This window comes from Musca autumnalis, unplaced genomic scaffold, assembly GCF_047663935.1.
Source record: "Musca autumnalis isolate F117 unplaced genomic scaffold, ASM4766393v1 scaffold_2, whole genome shotgun sequence".
NCBI lineage: Eukaryota > Metazoa > Arthropoda > Insecta > Diptera > Muscidae > Musca > Musca autumnalis.
Genome location: NW_027411755.1, coordinates 937,878 through 960,924, shown reverse-complemented (window position 1 = coordinate 960,924; position 23,047 = coordinate 937,878). Strand labels below are relative to the sequence as shown.

General features: G+C 32.7%; 1 protein-coding gene and 1 long non-coding RNA gene across 3 annotated transcripts; one reads left to right on the top strand and one right to left on the bottom strand.

The window, feature by feature from the left end:
• The first annotated feature begins 9,859 nt into the window (after positions 1–9,859).
• On the top strand, positions 9,860–10,936 carry LOC141392111 (uncharacterized). The gene is made up of 3 exons (XR_012409780.1): positions 9,860–10,114; positions 10,263–10,486; positions 10,561–10,936. It is a non-coding gene; the product is annotated as an uncharacterized lncRNA (long non-coding RNA).
• A 6,827-nt stretch (positions 10,937–17,763) lies between these two features.
• Positions 17,764–19,243, bottom strand: COX4 (Cytochrome c oxidase subunit 4). 2 transcript variants are annotated; one of them, XM_073966497.1, is made up of 3 exons: positions 19,098–19,243; positions 18,193–18,626; positions 17,764–18,134 (listed from the first exon to the last, which is right to left on the bottom strand). In XM_073966497.1, the coding sequence occupies exons 1-3, from the start codon at positions 19,160–19,162 to the stop codon at positions 17,998–18,000; spliced, it is 636 nt and encodes a 211-aa protein (XP_073822598.1). In that variant the 5' UTR covers positions 19,163–19,243; the 3' UTR covers positions 17,764–17,997. The 2 variants fall into 2 exon arrangements, with proteins under 2 accessions (XP_073822598.1, XP_073822599.1); XM_073966498.1 differs by having other exon boundaries at positions 18,955–19,129.
• Positions 19,244–23,047: the final 3,804 nt, after the last annotated feature.

Sequence of the window (23,047 nt, the reverse complement as noted above, 5' to 3'; positions counted from 1 at the left end):
TTTTGTTTCTTTTAAGAATGCAAAGATTTAATGCATATTTTCAAAAAGATTAGGAAACACAAATAATACGTCTTGGCAGCTGCAATATATTAGTGGTTAGTAAAGACATAATTTTGATGTTTTTCATGCAAATATAGGTTGATAAATAATTACCCCTCTGGGATTATACAATATTGAAAGGCGGCAATACCAGATTCATGTGTAAACACACAAGAAAACTGCATGCCAGTCGAACACTTTTTCGGCATTTTCGAGTATAATACATGTACTCAATTGGCACCAATTTACTGGCATGTGTAACGGAAGTGTAACCCAGCGCTTATACATGCCAGCGACAGTTCGAAAAATTCAATACATACACAAGCTCTGTCTGGTTACCCTAAAATTTGTAACAATTTGTACCAATTGTTGCTGGAAGTCGTCTGTTAACACAAAAAACCAGCAAAAGAGAGCGATTCGAGAGAGACATTTTGACAGTTCTTTAACTGAGAGCTTGCAAATTCTTGCTGGACAAATTTCTTCTAGCAAGCACTTGCAAGCTCTTCTTCTTCCTGAAAACAATCAATCAGCCGTTTTTAGTTTTTTGTTGATTTATGTTTGTGAACATTAAAAACAATTTTATTGTGGAAATAACATAGTCTAATTGTATTGTTTTATGGAGAACAAATTTGTAAAGTGGAAAAATACTTTTTTGTTTTATTTTTAATAAAATACAACGTGTTTGCTTCCTTTGTTGGCGGACAAATTGTTCTGTTTTGGCAAGTCAGCTGATTGCTTGCTGGTTTTTGCTGGGAAGGTGTCTGTTTACTTTTTACAATTTTCTAGCAAAAGAGAATAAAAACCCTTTACTCTCTGAGAAAGTTCTTGCTGGACAATTCTTGCTGGGAAAGTAACCAGACAGACTTACAATTTTTTACTACACCAATTACCCAATGACGTTCTTAGGTCGAGTTCCCCATTACAGTAACTCTTAAAGCGTTTCTACACGGTATGTTTTTACATATTTGTGCATGCCAACTGTCACTTTTTACAAATCTGAATTTTGTACATATGGTGTGAACCATACAGAAATTTCAATGCATCAAAGTGTTATGTGTATACATATGTATATTTTTCGAATAGAACGCGCTCTATTCTCGTCTGTACAACCAAAGGTAAACAGCTGTTTTGTTTGTACGCGATATAAATAAAGAAAACAACAGAAAACGAATGAAAAATAAAATTTTGCCGTGCAGAAGGAATTACAAATGGGCGAAAAAAGTGACAGTTGCTATGCATGAATATGTAAAAAACATACCGTGTAGAAGCCCCATTATGTTACACGCTAAAACTTTCATACGAAACTTTCCCATAATTATGGGGTTCTTAGGTCGAGTTCCCCATTACATTAATTTCATAAAATTACTTTTGTATGGAACTCGATCTATGAACGCCAAAATAATGGGAAAGTTTCGAATGAAAGTTTTAGCGTGTAACATAAGAGTTACATTGAAGGAAAGGAAATTTTATCGGCAGTGAGCATGGTACAATTATAAAGGTAGATGCATCGGCGAATTGCTACAACAAAGCAACTTTTTTTTGTAATGTAAACTGTCAAAATTTTCGCCAATTTTCTTTTTATCGCTTGTGTTTGTCTATAAAGTGTAGACACGCTATCTCTTACTTAGGCCGCCATCAGACCATCTGCTTTTTCACATTTATGTTGTCACTTTGGGTATACTAATATACAGAACAGCTGATGTCATACATGCGAAAAAGCAGATGGTCTGATGGCGGCCTTACCGAATCATATGGTTTTTTGTTTTGATTTTTCATGGCGAATTCCTGGTTTTTTGACGTTTTAGATTCGATCAGCTGGGCTGAGGCATCTACCTTTGTAATTGTGCCATGCTTTGAAAGTAACTTCAATTTTTTTCCGAATGTTTACACATGCAAGTGTCAGTTCGAAAAAATTTAAGTTTCGACTATAATATGTATACACAACTGTCTGCAAGTTACTTGCATGTGTAATCATTGGGTAATTGGTGTAGTAAAAAATTGTGTATGTATTGAATTTTTCGAACTGTCACTGGCATGTATAAGCGCTGGGTTATCCACAATTTTCTTAGTCTGTGTTTATACACACAAATTTCTCGGGAAAGTAAATTGAGTTTTTGGGAGAGAGCGGAGAGGAAAGAGCTCCTTAATACTCTTTCCTACCACCTATTGCCTAAAAACTGAATTTACTTTCCCGTGTGTCTAAACACGGACTAAAGGGCTGTTTACACCATCTATCAATGTCATATGAGCTATCATTTCTTTCACCCATTCGACATTCTCTATGTTTGTCAAAATTGACGTCATCCATACAACTTTAAATTTGCGCGTTCATACCTACAAGTGTTATTTTCGTATGACATAACCTATAAATATAAAAACAGCTGTTTTTGTCATTGTTTATATTTATTGTTGAGTTGCAAATTTGCGCAAATTTTAATTTTGGTTGAAGGAAAATGAATATCTAACATGTTTGTTGTGGTAGAATAGGTTTTTGGGGTTATAGAGGCGTTCATGTTTTTGCCACAAAGCAATCATATCCAAGACTGCTTCTTTCGACCAATCGATCTGAAAATAACATTATAAACACCATTTTTTTAATTTTTTTAAATATTTAAATATGCATAACTTTCCATTTTCTTCTTTAAAAGATTTTGTTTTTCAGTTTGTTTTTGAGAATGCCAGAAAACAGCTGATAAATTTATGTTTACATACGAGAATGCCGTACCAAATAGAGCGCTCCCTAAATGAAAAATTTACATATGAGTTGCCAAATCATTTGATAGATGAAAATTTTCATGGTGGTCACACTATGTGTACAACATTCGCAGGTAGAAAATTTGACATCTCATACGACATTGATAGATGGTGTAAACAGCCCTTAAGTAATTTCACTCTGGTAAATTGATAGCATAAAGTAGTGTTAACAGTGAATGGTGAATATTTGTAAAGAAGAAGTTGCAGTTGATTTTCGAGCTTTTGGTGGAAAATCGTAACCATGGCCCAATTATAGGTCCTCCGGCAAAATCAGATGATTTCGATTTGAGCTGTCAAAATTCATATTTGTCATTTGAATTCGCTGTGAGGTATTGAAATGTCGAACTGTATAGAAACAGGTAGATGTATCTCGAAAAAAGAAAACAAATAAAGTTTATGTTGTACACGTAAAATGTCAACATTTGTTGTGTTTGTATGAGAATTTAATTTACAATAACTTATTTTAGCAGTTCAAGTTCGATCAGCTGGTATTTTCTGTTTCATCAAACAAAAATAACTACGGTAACAACTTTTTCTCGGAAAATGTTTTGTATGTATCTACCTGAACTGACAGAAAAGAAATTTGCCTCAAAATTTTTTTCGCCTCTGTTTATGAATTTTGACATTTAAAATCTTTGTTTTTCTTTGAATTCGCTTGCTGGAGGACCTATAATTGGGCCATGATCGTAACTGATTTTGATTTTTGGTCCATTATCCGATAAAAACAATTAAGTTCTGTCATCTAGTGGTACTATAAATGTGTAAATCAAGACGGAAATCTATATCTCGCCAGAAAATCTTTGTAGAAGCTATTGCAATACGAATTAGTATCTTGTGTCTCAAGTTAGTTTCTCGCGTAATGTCTTAAATATGTGAATGTGATACTACAAATTGGCTGAATCCAGACGGAAATCGGGTGCTTGCCAGATAATCTATGTAGAAAACAATTTGTATAAGTGTCAACTAAAAAAAAATTAATATCGTGTTTTGTTGTCTCAAATGTTAGCGTTCCGCGTAGAGTCTAAAATATGTAATCTGAAAATTAGAGTGTATTATGGGTAAGTTTTATTGCTAATGGGTACTTTACACGATATGTTTTTTGCATATGAGTTGTCACTTCTCCCATACAAAATGTATATGCAAAGTGACAACTCATATGTTAAAAACATATCGTGTAAAGTACCCATAACACTTATAGCCCGTTTCCGCGGTACGTCGTTCGTTCTCTATTCGTTGTTCGCAGCGTTGTCAGTATTGGGGATTTTTCCCCAAATTGGGGAATTTTTATTTGAAATGGGGAAAAAAATTTCGACTTGGGGAATTGGGAAAATTTTGAGGAAATCTGAAAAATATTTGGGGATTTTTGGGGAATTTCATTTTTGACTAATTAATTCAGATTATCTGTAGGAATTCTGTAACTCATATTTTGAGTTACCGACAAAAATTAGTAAAATTAAAACGCAAAATTATGAATGAAACGTTCGAATAAAAGTTGACAACATCCTTGCTATCGGTAGAATTCTACGACTACTATTTATTGGTCGTTAACTTACCGACAAATATCGTTAATTGTCGAAGTTATAAGCATTTTAAATTTACCGATTTTTGTCGGTAACCCGAAAAATGTGTTACAGAATTCCACTACTGGGACTCAAATCTTGTTCTATGAAAATTTAAAATGAAAACTTTTATAAAGGAAATAAATGTCAAATGAAGAATTTTATAAAGGAAATATTTTTCATATCAAATTTTCATAGAACAAGAATCCAGCCCCTGAACTTTTTTTATTTCTGAAAGTGAATAGTAGTAGCTCACGCGTGGCGCACAAATAACACGCGTCATATACTAACTGGTCACAGTTGTAATACCCAGCAAAAGTTTGCATCCGTTGAATCACTACAAGTGTACGGTATAAGTGCTTTTGGAGTACATATTTTTCTATGAATTCACTTATGAATTTTACAAGGGAGCGCGCAGCTAGGATGCACTCCATTTTGCTTCCACAGCACACAGCTAGTATGCACTCCATTTTCGATCCAAATCACAGCTTTTGATGTAGTGTTTTGGATTGAATTTTAATGCTTGGTTTACATTCGGCGTCGTTTCGTGATTTCGAAGGCGTTTCGTGATTTCGAGCGGAATCAAGCAAAATTTATCATGATTTCGCATACAAAAATAAAATCATCTCATTTCGTGACTTAAGCGAAATCAACATCGAAATCACAGTACACATGATATACAACCCTGTTATTGCCTAAAAAAGTACCAAAAGTTGCAACACTTTTCACGTGTCACAATAAACAAGGAAGATGGTCAATTGCTGCCACAAAAAATTTTAGTATCAAAATTTGTAAACAATGTTATATTAAATTACTTAAATTTACTTAAATTACTTTGTTACAATGCTATTTTTCATTGTGTTCTCGTACTTTTTTAATGGTAATGTTAGAAAAAAGAGCAAATTTTCAAAAATTCCTTCCCCATACAAATTTCTTAAAAAATACGGCAGCGGAAAAATGACATTGCAAAAAATCTAGCATAAATGTCAAAATCAACGTATCAGCTACCATATTGGGTGCCAATGAATATGCTTGCTGCTAGTTTCTACTATGTAAGCCAAAATTGTATGGCAGAAAACAGGAGAAGAGGGTGTTATTCGGCGCAATTTTTGTTTAATGCCCCGGTTACACTATTGAAGGTTAACCCACTGGGTTTAATAGATCCAGTGGGTTAATCTTTGCTGGTTACACTTAGCTTTTCGAGGATATAAACTGTCAGCTGATGTTTGTTTACGTATACATACAAAATAACTAATAAAGTCGTGTGTTACACTTTTACAAATATCGTCCCCTCTTTGCTCATATTGGTACATTTTACACACAGGGATACATTTTTGTATCATGGTATCGATCGTACTTTTTGTTAAAAAAGTGTCTAATAAAAAAAATATAATTTTATGATTTCCAAATAACTTTAGATTTATTAACTCCATAAAATCTCATGCGACCAATCGTAAACGTGTAAAACACGACAAACTCTGTTACAAAAACAGTTGCAACTTTTGGTACTTTTTGAGTAGAGTTGGATTTTTTTGCACAAATACCGAATACAACACTGTATTTTTGGCGGATTTGTGCCGGATTTAAAATAAACCCAGTCGTGAGAGGATTTAATTTTTGTATGGCAAATCTGGTCAGATTTGACCAGATTAAGCAATAAATCCGCATAAAGTGGGTTAAACCGGCAAAAAGCTGTAGTGTAACCGTGCTATAAAGAGAAGTGCAAGTCTTGCTAGATTTCGAAGTACGGGAACGCATTTTTAGCACTAAACAGGAAAACTACTGCAAGTACTAATATTGTGCAGGTTCTGAGCACAACTTTTATCTATCAAAATTTATTATTATGATATCTTACTAGGCGTTTACACTAGACAGTTTGTCTTCAAATACAACTCTGATTTACTAACACATACATAAATTTGTCGTTTGTCTCCCAGCTGTCTATCATTTTTTCACAGACAGTAGGGAAGACAAATTTTTGGCATTTTTGTAAAAATAAGTGAGATAATAATTGAAATGTGTTGAAAACAAAAGAACATGAACAAAAACAAAATATGTGAACGGAAAACAAAAAGAAATCGATGATTTTCATTCAAAATTTTACAATTGTTTTTGCAGTTGTCGGGACGCCTACGTCACACAGGCAAGTTGTGGGATTTTGACAATCAATACATGAAGTCAACTGTCCTGTCATTTGTAAACGCAGGGTTAACGATAAAATCATTTTTTTATTTTTCCATTTGTTAGTACTGTACACAATTAATACCATATATAGACAATTTTACGATAATTTTCCAAATAAAGTTGTAAAGTTCTATATTGTCGTATATTTTTGATGATTAATTCAATTTACAACAACTTCTTTTGAAAATTCGTGTTCGATCAGCTGCACATATACATCTACCTTGATCATTGTGATATGTTTGAAATCAACAAAATATAAGTGTAAACACCGGGGTGTATTTCAGGATTTCGTGAAATCCAGTGGATTTTGGAACGCAAGTGTAAACTTGGCATAAGGCACTCTACGGATTGCATGTTTAGTCAGTCTAAAGATGCAATAAAAATGCAAGCCATTGCGAAATATCCCAGAACAAATAAAATGCGTTTATTATTGCTGCATAAAACAATAATACAAAGAACTTTATTATATAAACACAAATTAAAAAAAGTTTCCATTAAATGCAATCACATTTGAGTTTACTTTCTCCGTTCTCCAAATAATCCAAGCGTATCTAATTTTGCTTCATCATCCTAAAGGTTTTTTATGTTGCCTTCCCATCACTAGTTCAGCTTTCGACATGGACTCCAACTGCACTCCACTCCATTAAAAATTTCCGTCTCGTGAATTATCGCAAAAATGTTCGCAACTTAAGTTTTTATTTCTTTATTTTATAACAATTTCTTAGAAATGTATTCACTCTCTCTTATTTTTAGAATAAATGTAGGGACCTCTAAAGCAACTGCTTATAAATTGTATCCAACGGAGTGCATTTTTCATAACTCCGTGTGGACTGCATCGAAGGATGTTGTGAAATCATAACTTCACATGCACAAATTCCAAAAATGTTTGCTGGGTACAAATATGCATTTTTTTAAAACTTACAAGCAATTTTACGCTGATATTTGCAGCAATTCACTGGGTCAACACAATTTTAGCTCTATAAGAACCTTTTTAGAACCAGTTGTCAACACAAAAATCTCAACGGATATTTACGAATCGTAAATTGGAGATGGTATTAAATATGCTTTCCGTTCCAACAAGTAATTCATAAGTAGAAAGAGTCTTTTCTATTTTGAACCATATTTAGAAATAAAATGCAGTACGAGTTACCAGAATAAATACTCATGTTTCCAACAAGTCCACTTGTTGTACAAATTTTGACCCACCTAAAGAAATGTTACAACTCTTTCATTATAAAAATTTATATGAATCCAATGGGACTGATGATTCTGAATCACTTGAAAGTGAAGTTTTTAATATCGTTAATTTAATTCATTTATAAGTATATAGAATACATTACAAGTTTAATGATATGAATTTCAATAGTAAAATAAAACTACTTTTGATTTTTATACCCTATACCACAATGTGGAAAAGGGTATAATAAGTTTGTTTTCCCAAAAATTCATGTAACGCCGCGAAATATTCGTCGTAGACCCCTCATGTGGTATACCAAACTTCATATCTCGACGAGATAAAGCGATTTAGCGATGTGTGTCCGTCCGTCCGTCCGTCCGTCTGTCCGTCCATTAAAAATTGTAATCAAGCTAGAGGCCGCAATTATGGACCGATTGTCACGAAATTTAGTATGGAGGTCGGGTTTGGACCAGAATAGAACTGATTAGTTTTTGGCGATGATCGTGAAATGTTAAAGGGATGAAATGGACCAAAAACAAAATTTTTGCTCGATTTTGTAGCCGCTCTGTAGGTCGCAATAATAGTCCGATCGGCGCGAAATTTTAAACGTAGTTTTGGTTTGAGATGAAGAAGTAGCGTGCAAGTCAACGGTATGATCGGATAATATTTAGCGGGTTAAATTGATCAAAACTTTTGTGTGAAAATTGGTAAAATTTCTAATGCACATCTTATAACAGCTAGCCCGGAAAGCTAGTGCACAGGGATAGTGGTATAGGGTATCACATGGTCGGCCCCGTCCGACTATAGTCTGTTCTTACTTGTTTATTTTGTAGTTATTTGTTGAAAAATGTTTGGGGATTTTTTTGAGGAAATTCAATAAAATCTGGGGAATTTTGGGGAAAAGTTTTGGACAAATTGGGGAAAAGAGGCCAAAAAATACTGACAACGCTGGTTGTTCGACCCATAACTACGAATAAATTACTTACAGTCAACCAAAAAAGTCTGCATACACCCTATAAATCTCGAGTTTTATGCCATGTTCATACCAGCATTTGAATCACGTCGTTCGTTCTCATAATTATGTACACGAATTAACCCGTTCATACGACATGGTACACACATGGTACACATGGATTTTAAAGAAAGTTTCAGCCAAAAGACAAGTAAAGTTAATTGATATGAACTGAGAAAGTATTTATCCTTCTTTCAAATATCTACTTAATATAAAATCCTATTATTTTTATTCATGTTTCCTATCTTTTCTCACAATTTTGGTGTTTTCAGTATATTTTCAAACTTTTCTATTTTAAAAATTAACGAGAAAATAACTTTTTGGTATACAGACTTTCCGGCAGGCATTTGATTTTTGTTTCTAAATTTGTACGTGAATTTGAAACGATGGACAAGAAATGCAAGTGCTATGCAATGAAAGAGAAGACACATGATCCGTTTCTTTTATTTTTGAAAATGGTAAAACCAGCAAAAGTAGTAAAATTTGTAAATTGCTCACATATGAATTGTATGGTGTCAGGAGTAAAGGAACGCTTTTCGAGTAAAAAGTGGCAAAACTAGAAGATTCTTGTACGTAAAGGAACAAAGCTAAAATTTGCTATGATTTGAATGTAACTAGTCGTTAAACCGTTTACTTTTCATTCGTATTTTGCAGTTTTTCTAAAAATGTTTGGGTTTCTAATATATTTTTAAATTTTGTATTTTTCCTGTCATAATTAATTTATTTTAATAAATTCTCTCATTTGTTAGAGATGGGACATATTTTATCGTCTTTCTGAGAGTAGTTTAAATCGAACAATGTACACAAATCGTTGTTCGTTCTCAAAATTTTGTATGGGAAATGAAGTAATTACATCGTAATTTGGGGTCGAACAACGAATAGAGAGCGAATTACCGTCAGTCTGAACAAGGCATTAAGGGTAAGGAAGCATTTTTATGAAAATCCAAGTACATAGTTCTATTTCATATCCCTAATAAACAATATTACATACATCAAAAATATAATCCATAATACGAATAACGGTAAATTCAATAAAAATTAAAAAATTAATAGGGAAAAAGTGTACATAGGTACACCCAATGAAATATTATGATTACCGTAAAATTAATGGAATAAGCCATGGTAGAATGATAAAAGGTAGTCTCATCTGTCAAATTTAGATAAATACAACCCTGTACGGCAGCGTGTCAAATACAGGACATGGTACAATAATACAGGTAGCATTATCATGCCAGCTGATGGTAACATAATGTGTCAGCTGCATTGAATTGATGTCAAATTTTGACACCTTATGTTACCAACAATTGCCGATGCGGCTACCTGTGTATTTGTACCATGATACAGGATAACAATAATACGGCATGACATTTCATAACAAAAACAAAACAGGTTTGTTTATTTCTTGAAGTGAATACATATACATATGTACATTTTTTCTGAAAATTAAAAAAAAGCTATACTAATATAATTTAATAATGCTCTCGATATTTTATTTATATAACTTCCTGATCATACACCTCGCGTGCGCAACGTGTAGAAATTCTTTACTAACAACAACGAATGATGCTGTATCATTATTTTTCGAAAAATTAAACAGGAATCAATAGAATTATGAAAATATATTGACAATTTGCAACGAATTATAGACCTCCACAGCGTAGCAACAATTACCGGTGAACAATACGCAGCAGAAGTAGCAACAAATACATTCAGAGCCATTCGCACATCTGGCTGGTCCCAAGTTCGTTATTTCACCATCAGGTATCCCACTTCTCCATTGACACAAACAGTCCTACTGTTTTTTTGTTAATCTAACTACGCTATTGTATCTACAGGGGAAAATAATGAATGCAGACAAGAACATCACCACCACAACAGCTAGATGAACAAAATCCTGTTTTCATCAGTTCAGATCTTGACATCCAAAATATCTAACAACCATCGATATCCGAACAAATGATTAAATACGGCCCAATGGATACCGCTGAACAACACGTCAATCCTGGACTGCTGATAACGAATCATTTATGATCCATGTATATTGAACTTGTTTATTCCTATGGCGGATTAATTTCATCCAACGAAAGCCATATCGAAATGAACTGTTATTTTTAGAATACACTGAATTGAAAAATGCAATTCCCATGCCACCTTAAAGATGAAAAAGATCTTAATTTTTATGTTTTTTTATAACTTTTATTAATAAATGCTTCTTGAGACATTAAAAATGTTACTCTTTTTAATCTATTATACTTATTTATGTTTTGGTTACGTTTGTTGTTGCAAATATGTATGTTCGTAGATTTCTGTTATCTGGTTCTGCAAACTGCTCTGGAGCGTCCATAAAGAATCAGGAGATAGGTCAGTTGATTTACCGGGGGAATTAAACAAATGCAAATTGAGTGTGGGCCCAATTATCATAAAGGGCATATGATGGTTATTGTGCCATCAATTTTAAATCGTCTGTCTTAACTGGGCTAAAACCACTGTACCTCTGTACTGCCTGTGCAACTGCATCAATGTGTCCACTATATGTTGGCAACACCCAAACAAGTACTTCAGTCTATCGACATATTGTTGCGATTCTTCTTCGTCTCCTCGTGAATATGGTTCATTGGTGTCATGAGGATCCACAATGGCAAGTTGGGAAGTTCAGATGGCGTCATATAGCATACCACAGACCGGCCTATAGCTTTATAAAATGTTCGTTCATCAACACCCCAAAAGCTGCGGGCAGCGACTTGAAGACCTTGCTGCTACTTCCGAGTCACCATTGTTGTTGTAGCAGCATAGGCACCTGCTGGCCGAAACGCTTTTGGTTTCGGGTCAATTCGGTACAATGAATCCGCTGCCGTATTATTGGTGATGGTTATGCCAGATGTGTTTTTGATTAAAACAAAAGTAGCACAACGTTATCGAAATAGCACCAATATCACGGAGCTTACCTCCCTGTCGATTTTGCGCAGCATAGACCTTGTTCGAATCATCACAGCAATAAGGAATCTTTTAACATATAGATGTAGAAAGAAAGCTAATACGGCGTTTATATTATAGTTTTTTGCAGGGTTAACCTTCTTTATGAAGATTTATTTGAAGTATATACAATGGAAATGACATTTGAAACCCAGACCCACTGGGTTAACCTTGTTATATATAAACGGCCTATAATTTTTAAACCGTTTCTAATTTAATAAAAAAAATCAAATGAAAGTTTAATAAATACTGACATTTGAAAACATGTACACACATACATACATATGTATGTACATAAATATTTTCTGTCAAATTCAATTTGACAATGAATGTACTTCAAATTCAAAATTTGAAAAAAAAAATTTAATCATACGGTAGCATGAAATTACCTTTCTTGTTGTACCATGGAATAAGCAATACAAATTTTATATTTTATTGCTTTGTCGAATGTCTCTGGTTGTCTATGATATATTTAAGACAAAATAGGAACATATTTGTGCTTTAATTGACGTTATTTAAGGTCAGACTTCGCGTATTGCTCGTTAAGGCGGACCCTTGCAGATTCCTTTGAGTTGAGTTGAGTTGTTTGAGTCTGGTAGTTTATGAAACCCCAGGAAATACAGTGGGACTAATTATTTTGAGATCCTAGAGCCCTTTGAAGTTGTTCTTATGGATAATATATGCTCCTGAGCTCCGCTAAATATGCAAATTCCAGAGTTTTACATAAATTTTATGGTTTTCACAGCATTCCAAGGGTCAAATTACAAGCAAGAACCTTGGAATAAAAGAAGTAAATTTTTTATTTATTTAAGTTATTTTCCAATATATTTCATAAATCATTGCCAAAAAAATCATTTGAAATTAATTTGTTTATATTTTTATATGCAGTCTTCAACAAAATCGTTCACGTCTCTTTCCTCGTATTTGAAATTCATACGTGATACCGATTTGTCGTATCAAAAAAATAAATATTTTAGAAAACCGTCCAGGGAATGATGATTGTGTTTCTTTCGATATTTTATGGATCTATGATGCTATAAAATAAAAAAATGTTAGTAGTATTTAATTTTTCATCATATAAAAAATGTAAACTACGCCTACGACATTTGAACGCATACGACTACGCCAACCGTAATAAGGGTGAATATAAAATTCATATTTGCAATGAATTCAGGGTTTTTTGAATTAGATTAGCAAAAGCACAACTCTCCTAATTCAACAACCGTGCATTTATTTATGGATTTTTAAGTGAATCGAGTCAAACGTTGTGTGGTGTTGTACTAATAAGCACATTTTTTGTCTGGTTTAGTACTGCGAGAATCTACTAATTTTTACTATGTTTTTCGATAACTTAATGGAAAAAATGTTATCGTAGTAAAAAATAGTAGCTTCTTGCAGTTTCTGGAACAGAGCATTTCTTTAAAATGTGCGAACATAATGTTTGTGTATAAAGTAATAGGAACGAATTTAAAAATTGTATGTTGATGTCCATTCGGAATAACTTTAGTTAGGGGTTTAACGAATATATCGCTACTTTCACTTATTCCTAATGATCGCTAGAAGTCGTATTTTGCATATTTAAAAAAAAATCAAAAAAATCAATTCGGATATTTTTCTCGATTATTATATATGGGTAAATCCTGCGTGACGAACGCTACATTTGTACGCGTTTTCGGGCAAAAATATTAACATTTTTTGAACTTTCCAAATAGATGCATTGAATCTATACATGGTATTTAATAGAATTTGAGAGCACTTTCAAATGCTATAAAAAATTTATTTTAACAAGTATAATTAGCGGAAAAAATTGATTATAAGTTATTGTGACGCACGCTACAAAAAGTGGAAGTAGCTTCCGACCTTGTGCTATGTTTTCATAATTTTTAGCAAATTTTGCATAATAAAGCACACAAAATGAAAATTTTAAAAGAAAGATGAATACAAGAGAATTCTAAAACAATTAATTTTTAGGCAAACAATTTTGTATTTTTTTTTCCAAAATCAGCGAACCTAAAGTGACGCACGCTACATTTTTTCCAGAATATAGTAAATAAAAACCAGTGTATTTATTTTAACGAAACAATGTATATTTCTTGTAAATAACGTTATTTAAGTCATATTTTATGTTCATAAATAAGTTTATCAATGCGTATATGTTTATAAATAAATTTTATAAATTTTATTATCTGACGTTAGTGCGATTTTGAGCGCATTTTTGTTATATGACGAAAAATAATGTTTGCTTTTAATTCCGGGAATGCTCTTAACGTTAGCCCATCTCTCCGAAAGAATTCCAGCTGATTTTTGTATATAACTACTGCTTATATATAAAATAAAAATACCATTTGTATTCATTTTTGCCAATTTAAAAAAAATCATGGGCATTATTAAGAACAATATTCTGAGCTTTTACCATTTTCCAATTTTTTTTCTTTACGACAGCTCCGATTCCGTCTACTGCACCCTTTCCGTGAGCAGTTGCAAAAAATTCCACTCAAATTTTTCTTTGAAAAAGGGTATACTACTTAAAATGAATTTGTTTTTAAATTGACTTGCACATCCATCAGAAAATAAACATAACTTTGAAATATCATTTCATTTTTTAAGTTTCTTAACAATTAACTGAACTCAAATCGGTACGAAAACAGAATAAAACAAAAATATAATACAAGAGAAAGTGAAAACAGAATTAAAAGGCAACATTTTTGTTTTTATTTTTTGGGAGAACTCAAATCGTGACGAACGCTACAGAAATTAATGCACTGTAATTTTTTTATTTTTTATTATTGTAGATTTTTTTTCTATTTCCTTTAAAGCAGGATATTAATTTAATTTAAAGTTATAGATGAATTAAAAAAAAAGAAATTTCTGCCCACAGTATAAAAAAAACATAATTTTTCGTGACGAACGCTACACCACTTGGATCTGTCTTTTCATACCTAATTTCACCTTTTCCAAAATAGTAAAAGATAATATTTTCTGTCAAAATCTAAGAAAATTGAGTGAATAACAATATAGCTTTTGAGTTTACCACTTATGTTAACACTAAAGTAATAATATGAACATGTAAAAAATGTACAATTTTTGTATAAAATTAAAAAACCTGAGGTAGGATAGAATTTTGTAATAATTTTTGTGTTAATAATGATAGAAAAAAGTTTTTAACATATTTCTAAAATTAGATATCCAGTCTAATCTTCTGTGAAAAAATAAATTAATTTGGATAAAATAAAAAAAATTTTGGCTGGTAGACTGTTTCTGGGATTTGCCCATATTTCTACGTGTTATTACATGTCGTCACCACAAAATTCCGAAGACGTATCTTAAAAAATAAAATTCGTTTTTTGATTGAATCTAATGGGTCGATTACGTATTGCGAGGCGAGTCATGTCGCGTCGTCTATCGTCTCTGTGACAAAATTTAAAAAGTGCACTACGTAAAGCGATAAAAAAACGTCGATATCGGTGATGTAGCGGAGCGTTTTTAGTTTTGATTTCAATAAATTAGAAAAAAATATCCGAACAAGTTGTACACAAAAGTTATAGTTTTCTAAAATAATAAGCTCAGTGGAACTATTTTTTGATGATAGTGAATAAGATATAATCCTTTAGAATTGCCATCAGTATTGTGCGTTTGTTTGGTTTCCAACATTCATCAAAATAATTGTTATTTTTTTAGATCAACAGCAATACAACCACTACTTAAAGTGTGTGCTGCTTTAATGTTTTTTGCAGAAGGAAGCTTTCAAAAAGCTCATGACAATGACTTTAACCTCTGGATGGCTCAATCCACATTGTCAAAGGTATTAAGCGAAGTTCTGGATTTAATAGAGGAAAAACTGTGTACAATTTGGATTGTTTCCAAATTCACAGAAGAGGAAAAGCTTCAAAATAAAAATTATTTTTATTCAAAAACAAATTTCCCGGGCGTTGTCGGAGCATATACGGAACACACGTACATATAATGGGATGTTCGCCATTTATATCTGAATAGAAAAGTTTTTAGTTTAAACGTTTAGTTAGCAAGTACAATTTCTACTTCGTTTTGAGGTTTTTCATTTTCTACCTCAGCAGATTGTACAATTTCACTATTATTATCATCCCATGTCTCGTAAATTCAGTAGATCGCACCTGCAGGATTTGAAACCATATTAATTTGTAGTAAGTCTGCTACCGCTTGCTCCACCGACGACAAAGATATTTCTTGTCTCCTGTAGCTGTAATGTTCTTATTTTAAGAAATTTTTTTCTTTTGTTTGGATTTAAAATGAGTCCATAATCTGTTCCATTCATCTGGTGTACGCACACAACTATTTAATTGCTCCACAACATCCTTCCTCACCTCATCAAAAGTGGCTTTAGTTTCGCCAAAAAGTCTGACTCCACGAGCTACGTTTTGGTGGGCTTCCATTTTTTCAAGCAGCATTTCAAATTGCTGTTTTGTAGTAATTTTTACCAATATAAGTACTGAAAACCCAAAAATCGTATATAATATTAAATAAATTCACTTAAAATAAATGAAAATGTGATCTACGTTTCATTTTTTCGTTTTTATTCGTTTGCAAAAGTGCACTGCAACAGCTAATTTGTTGTCGCCGGAAAATGAACTTTATGGCGACAGAATTTGACGTCGTCGGGCGACTTTTGCCATACGTAATGGAAAAATAGCAACTGGCAACGCGACACGACTCGCCTCGCAATACGGAATCGACCCATAAGACTAAAACTAAGGGGTCGATTATGGATAGCTTTGCCTACAGCAAATTTAGTAATATAATTTTCTATTTCTGCATTAAAATTTATACTTTTTTACAATTAAATTAATAGCTAAAGGTTCAAAACACTGATTTTGATTGAATTTGACAAATTTTAATTGCATGATTTTCTCTTCTGGCAACGCAACTACAGTTGAGTTGCTATCCATAATGGACCCCTAAAACACATGCCGTTGCAATATTTCAAGCTTCTACGTTCAAATAAATGACGATCCTATTCAAGAAAAGGCATTTCGGAAAATGGAATAGCATTGCAATAATTTGGCATATAAGTAAAAAAATCTTCTAATTTTTACTATTTTATTCGATAATATAAAGGAAAATTTTTTATCGGAGTAAATAATTGTAGATTCTTGCAGGTTCTGGAACAGGCATATAATATCGATTTGTCGCATCAAAAAACAAATGGTCTTTTTAAGCCAAGAAAACCGTCCTCGGAATGATGAAATTGTTTCATTCGATATTTTATGGATCAAGATGCTAAAAATTACAACTATTGTCGTAGTATATAATGTTCCATCATACAAGAATTTGCAAAATCCGAAGTCTACTAATGACATATGTATTTTACAGTACGTTTTGTATGTTTTTATTAAGCAAACACATGCCGATTAAAACATCTGAAATATGAAATTTGGGGGACTTTTCCCACAAAATTCTCCCACAATTCAAGATAGAGAATGGCCGACTTCCGTATTGTCAGTTTGTATTCGTGCATTAAACTATGGTTTCTTAAATCGATTTCCCCACTACTGCAATTTCATAAAATTAATTAATTAAAATTAATACGAACTGCATTCAGAATGAGGGGAGATGGGAAATGGGAAAAAACTCCCGCAATGTACACCACTTTGAAGGCAAAACCTGAATGTTTTGCATTAAAGCCGAAATGCAATCAACATTTGAGTATCGTTTTGCTTCATTTCCGATATACAGTTCGAATTTTTTATTCTTTTATCAGAAACACAGAAATAAATAAATAATAAACCTTTTTACAAACGCTGATCTTTTTTCGGCTTTAAGTGTATTGTTAAAAAAAGTTATGTAGTTGAATTCGGCAAAATTTTGAATGAAAAGTATAAAAAAAAGTTCACAGCACCGTTGCTATCGGCAAGACTTAGCGGCGACTTTTTTGGTTGTTAAACTACTGAAAATTTTCGTTATTTACCGAAATTAAAAGGTTTTTAATTGTACCGATTTTGTCGGTAACCTGAAAAATAAAGTTACAGAATACCACTACATTTATGTATATTCATTTCTCTCAAATTTCTTAAAAAACACACATTATATACTTAATTTTCGTTAGCTCATTATTATTGTAAACGATTCTTTACACATTTCATCATTCTAATATTCAAAGTTTCTTGTTTTAGTAAAGCTTAGCTCTTATACATTGGGTACATATTTAAAAGGGGTTGAATACTTTCTCACTTCAAGTCACAATAACAAATGGGCTAAACATTTTAAGTATCGACTTAGATTACAAAAGAAACAAACAACTATATTCTCCACTCAAAGTGGCAAATTTAGTTCTTCCACCTTTTGTTTTCGTAGTCCCATTTGGATGACAGACCAGACACGGGATTGATTTCCAAATCGAGCATACGCTTCAATTGAGCCTTTTGGTGTTCTTCATCGAAGGTGACAGGTAATTCATCATAAACTACAAATAAGAAACAAGTATTAAAACTAATATTGACAAAAACAGTCCTCATTCTTACCGAAAAGATTCATGAAAATGGCTACCCAGATAGCGGCAGAGACAGCCAACAAGCCCATGCCCAAATGCAACTTCCATTCGCCGGATGGAGCCTTAAGTTCAGCCAAAGTTTGGCAGAAGCTAGCACGGTACAAAGCCTTCTTTTCTTCGACGCTCAACTTCTTCCAATCTCCCTTCTCCTTTTCACGCAAGTTGTTGATTTCGTTGGTTGGTTCACGGAAACGAACTGGGGGCATGGGATAGTCGACACGGTCAACATAGCAGGCAGTACCGTTCCAGCCATATCCAACAATTTCACGTTTGCCGATTTTGTCCAAGGTGTGGACAGAGGCTACGCTACCGACTTGAGAAGTACGGGGCAATTGAGCAGCCAATTGACGGCGCAGAGCCATGTTGAGAACGCGTAGAGCCATGGTAAAAGTATGTGATCTAAACCTAATAGAAAAAACAATTTTGTGAGCTTATTGTAGAAAATTTGTTCGCAAATACTTGTTAAAGATGACAGTGTGAGCAAAGACAACGAACAAACAACTTAGAGGTTATGTAACCCAACTATTAATTTTGGTATTTAGAAAACAAAATACACAAAATTATGATAATCCTTCAAAGGAAAGCTTTTCGTTTTGAATAAAAACATTCATTGTATTTTAAATTCATTGAAGAATATGTTCCCTTAATTTTCACATGTTTCAAATATCCTTTTGCTTGTTCTTTGACGAAAAAAATGTTACACAACGTCTAATGCAGTTACTTTTGCCCATACTTCGTAAACTAATAGATAAGAAGAAAAACTTATTTTCTCCGTTTTTATTAGCATCCACTGTTGAAAAATAAAAATTTAATTTTGCAAGTTTTAAATTTTACAATTTATTTTTTTTTAGAAAAAAAAAACACTTTTCAACTCACTTTTTCACTTGCCTGCAATCAGGAAAAAACCCACTGATACACAGATACTGTAAAAACGAGAACATATGAAATTGGGCCAGAGTTGTATTTCGCCAAAATCGAATAACCACGAATAACCATGGCACAATTACCAAGGTAGATGCATCAGCGAATTGCTACAACAAGCAACTTTTTGTGTAATTTTAAATGTCAAAATTTGTTAACAAGGCGAAAACCAAAACAATTCGCCTTTGCATATCGTCACCTGAAATGCCGAAAGACGTAACCCTCAAAGAGTTACGTTGAGGGCATGGCCCAATAACAGGTCCCCCAGCAAAATCAGATGATTTCGATTTGAGCTGTCAAAATTCATATTTGTCATTTGAATTCGCTGTGAGGTATAGAAACAGGTAGATGTATCTCGAAAAAAGAAAATAAATAAACTTAATGTTGTAGACGTAAAATGTCAACATTTTTTGTGTTATGTATGAGAATTTAATTTACAATAACTTATTTTAGCAGTTCAAGTTCAATCAGATGGTATTTTCTGTTTCGTCAAACAAAAATATCTCTTTTTCAACTTTTTCTCGGAAAATGTTTTGTATGTATCTACCTGAATTGACAGAAAAGAAATTCGCCTCAAACAATTGTTCGCTTCTGTTTATGAATTTTGACATTTAAAATCTTTGTTTTTCTATGAATTCGCTTGGTGGAGGACCTGTAATTGGGCCATGGTTGAGGGTTACGTCTTTGGGCATTTCATGTGACGATATGAACTTCGCGGCAAATTTATTTAACCAATCAAAACGCAGAATAATTGAGTTATATGTTTTTTGTTTTAATTGTTTTTGAAGTTTGAGTATTTATATCAAGCAAAAATGTATAAATAATTCACATTTGTATATTCTAAATAACTTTCGTATAAATGCAACGTTCAATAATAAAAGCTGGTGTTGATGGACTGAACATATACGTACACATTATTCACATTATTCTGGTATAAAAAAGGAACACCAAGCAAGTTTACAAATTACCCTCTTCTTTTCTCTATCAAAACATAACAGATAGAATATAAAAAGTCAAAGTTATAAAAAAACCATTTTTTTACATTATCATTTAAATTGACTACAAATAGGCTAAAAAAGTTAGTTTATAATCAGTTGAAAAGTAATCTAGCGATGCCATACTGACTACTTAGGCGCTCATCCCCTTGTAAAAGTAGTCAGTTGGCATAAAGGAAAATAATCGATAAAAAGTCAGTTATGTTTACAAAATAGCTAGTTTTAAGCTAACTTTAAATCAGTTTCAATCAGTCTTAAATTCTTTTACAATGACAATAGAACGTATAATAATGTGCGTATACTTAGTATTGTAATTGTTTTATTCTAAAGATCAGTAAAAAGTAAAAGCTACATGCTAGGGCAAAATCGACAACGAGTTATTTTTATCTTAGGCATAGTTTATGAAACTTTACTCGAAATCGTTCCTCTACTTCTGCTACAACAACAACATCACTTAAAACTAGTTTCTTTAAAAAGTTTGGAGACGAGTTTTGGAACAAGTCGAGTTTACGCACTATGCAAACAACTTTTTCTTTAAAAATTTAATTTTTTCTTTAATGAGCAGCATGGTACAATAATACAGGTAGCATTATCAAGCCAGCTGATGGTAACATAATGTGTCAATTGCATTGAACTGATGTCAAATTTTGACATCTTATGTTACCAACAATTGCCGATGCGGCTACCTGTGTATTTGTACCATGATGAGCAGTACAACTTTTACTACTTTTGCCGGCTTTTACCACTTTCAAAAGTAAAGGAACAGACTGTACCTATATAATTTTGAAGTTTTAGTCCATATTTATATTAGTCCCAATTTGTTGGTGAGAGAGGGTGTTGAGAGGTAAGGAAAATCCCAATTTACATTAGGCGAGTTTACTTGCGGCAATTGTCAGTTTGATGGAGAGAGAGGTGAGGTATATGGTAACCCTTTGCCTCTCAACACCCTCTCTCACCTACAAAATGACAATTGCCGCAAGTAAACTCGCCTAATGTAAATTGGGACTATGGACTTAGGCAATTTTCATTGCTGCAATTGTCAGTTTGAAGGCGATAGAGCTGAGGTATTTGGCAACCCTTTGCTCTCAACACCCTCTCTCACCGACAAACTGACAATTGTCGCAAGGAAAATTGCCTAATGTAAATATGGACTTATCCATGGTGCGTGGTGCCTTGGACTTATCGTTGGTGTTTTTATAGCAACCACTGCACTATGTGGCTCCTTGGTGACAAAATAAAAAAATTAGAAAAAATTATTTTAATACAATCCGATTATTTATTGCAATTAAAGAGTTTCAATTTTCACAACACAGAAAAGTTTACATTAGACCGATGGTGAGCAAAATACAAAAAGAGAATATTTAAGGGAGAAATATTATTTAATTTTTCTTGTTGTTTCATTACATATTTAAACAATTTTAAGCATTAATGTTGTCTAAAAATGAATTATTAAAGAATAATTACAAAAAATACTTAAACGCCCAAAAGTTGTAGAATTAATTAAATTAAGAGTATTTTACAGCATCCACCAGTGTAAGGCCGTACACACGGCTGCATTAGACTGGTTTTAACTCAAAGGGAAAAAATCGATGTCGTATTTTTTTATGCGGCACCCTCCTAAAATTTCTATTTATTTCAATGAATTTTAGGTCAGGGGTTTTTTAACCGATAACGATAGACAAAACTATATTGAATTTTTAAAATAATAACCGATACTATCGATAGTGTCATCTATTTCTTGCCAGCTCTAGTACACGACGGTACAAGAGATGAGTTGTATTCCTTTTTGTTAAATTTAGGGAAAATTTTTAGCTAATTGGCTAATTTTTTATTTTATTAATTAATATGTGTAAGAATTAAACTGTTGACAAATATATTAATAATGTTATTTATTAATACCAATAGAACGTTTTTTATTTCAATTTTTTAATAATTTTGGGTTTGCAATAATTTAGTTGACAAACTGTGAATTTCGTTTCGTTTTTTTTTATAAAAAATGTGCATACTTACATTTTTTGTTCATCTCACTTTGATTTCTTTAGTGAGCTATCTCACAAGAAAATTGACATTTATAATAGCATTTTTTTTTAAATTTATAATAGCTACTTTTCTCACGAACGTGAGTTTTGCTCACCTTTTTGTTGTTTATAATAAGGGAAGAGTGAGAACATAACAGCACTCACGTCGATATTATGTTAATAATTAGGTCTGTAGGGGAATTCTGTAACTCATTTTTCGAGTTACCGACAAAAATCGGTAAGTCCCAATTTACATTAGGCGAGTTTACTTGCGGCAATTGTCAGTTTGTAGGTGAGAGAGGGGGCTGAGAGGCAAAGGGTTACCATATGCCTCACCTCTCTCTCCATCAAACTGACAATTGCCGCAAGTATACTCGCCTAATGTAAATTGGGACTAAAATAATATCGGCAATTAACTAAAATTTTCGGTAAGAGTAACAGTAGGTGTGTTCGTTTACTCAACAATTTGTACAAGTTCAGTAACTTCTTGCAATCGGCTAAGGTCAAGGTAAATTTATAGAAGGTATATGCATGAATTACAACAACTAACAAATTTACAAAAACAACATGGTTGTTATTGAAAATTAATTGTCAAAGAAAATATTGAATAATAGTTTCGTTCCAAAAATTTTCTCAGGAAAACATAAATACATATTGAAAATCCTCCAAAATGGAACAAATTTGAATTACAATGTAAATATAAAGCATTCAGAACTGTCGTAGGTAATTTTTAGGAAGAGAAACAGTATTTTACGGTAACAAATTTCGATGTTTCAAATTACTTGAGTAGACCCTATTACATTTTGAAAATTAAATTTACAAAAAAAGTAAGAATACAGCTGATTGTCACTTCTACCTTCTATAAATATGCCTTGGCTAAGGTCTTTTGCAT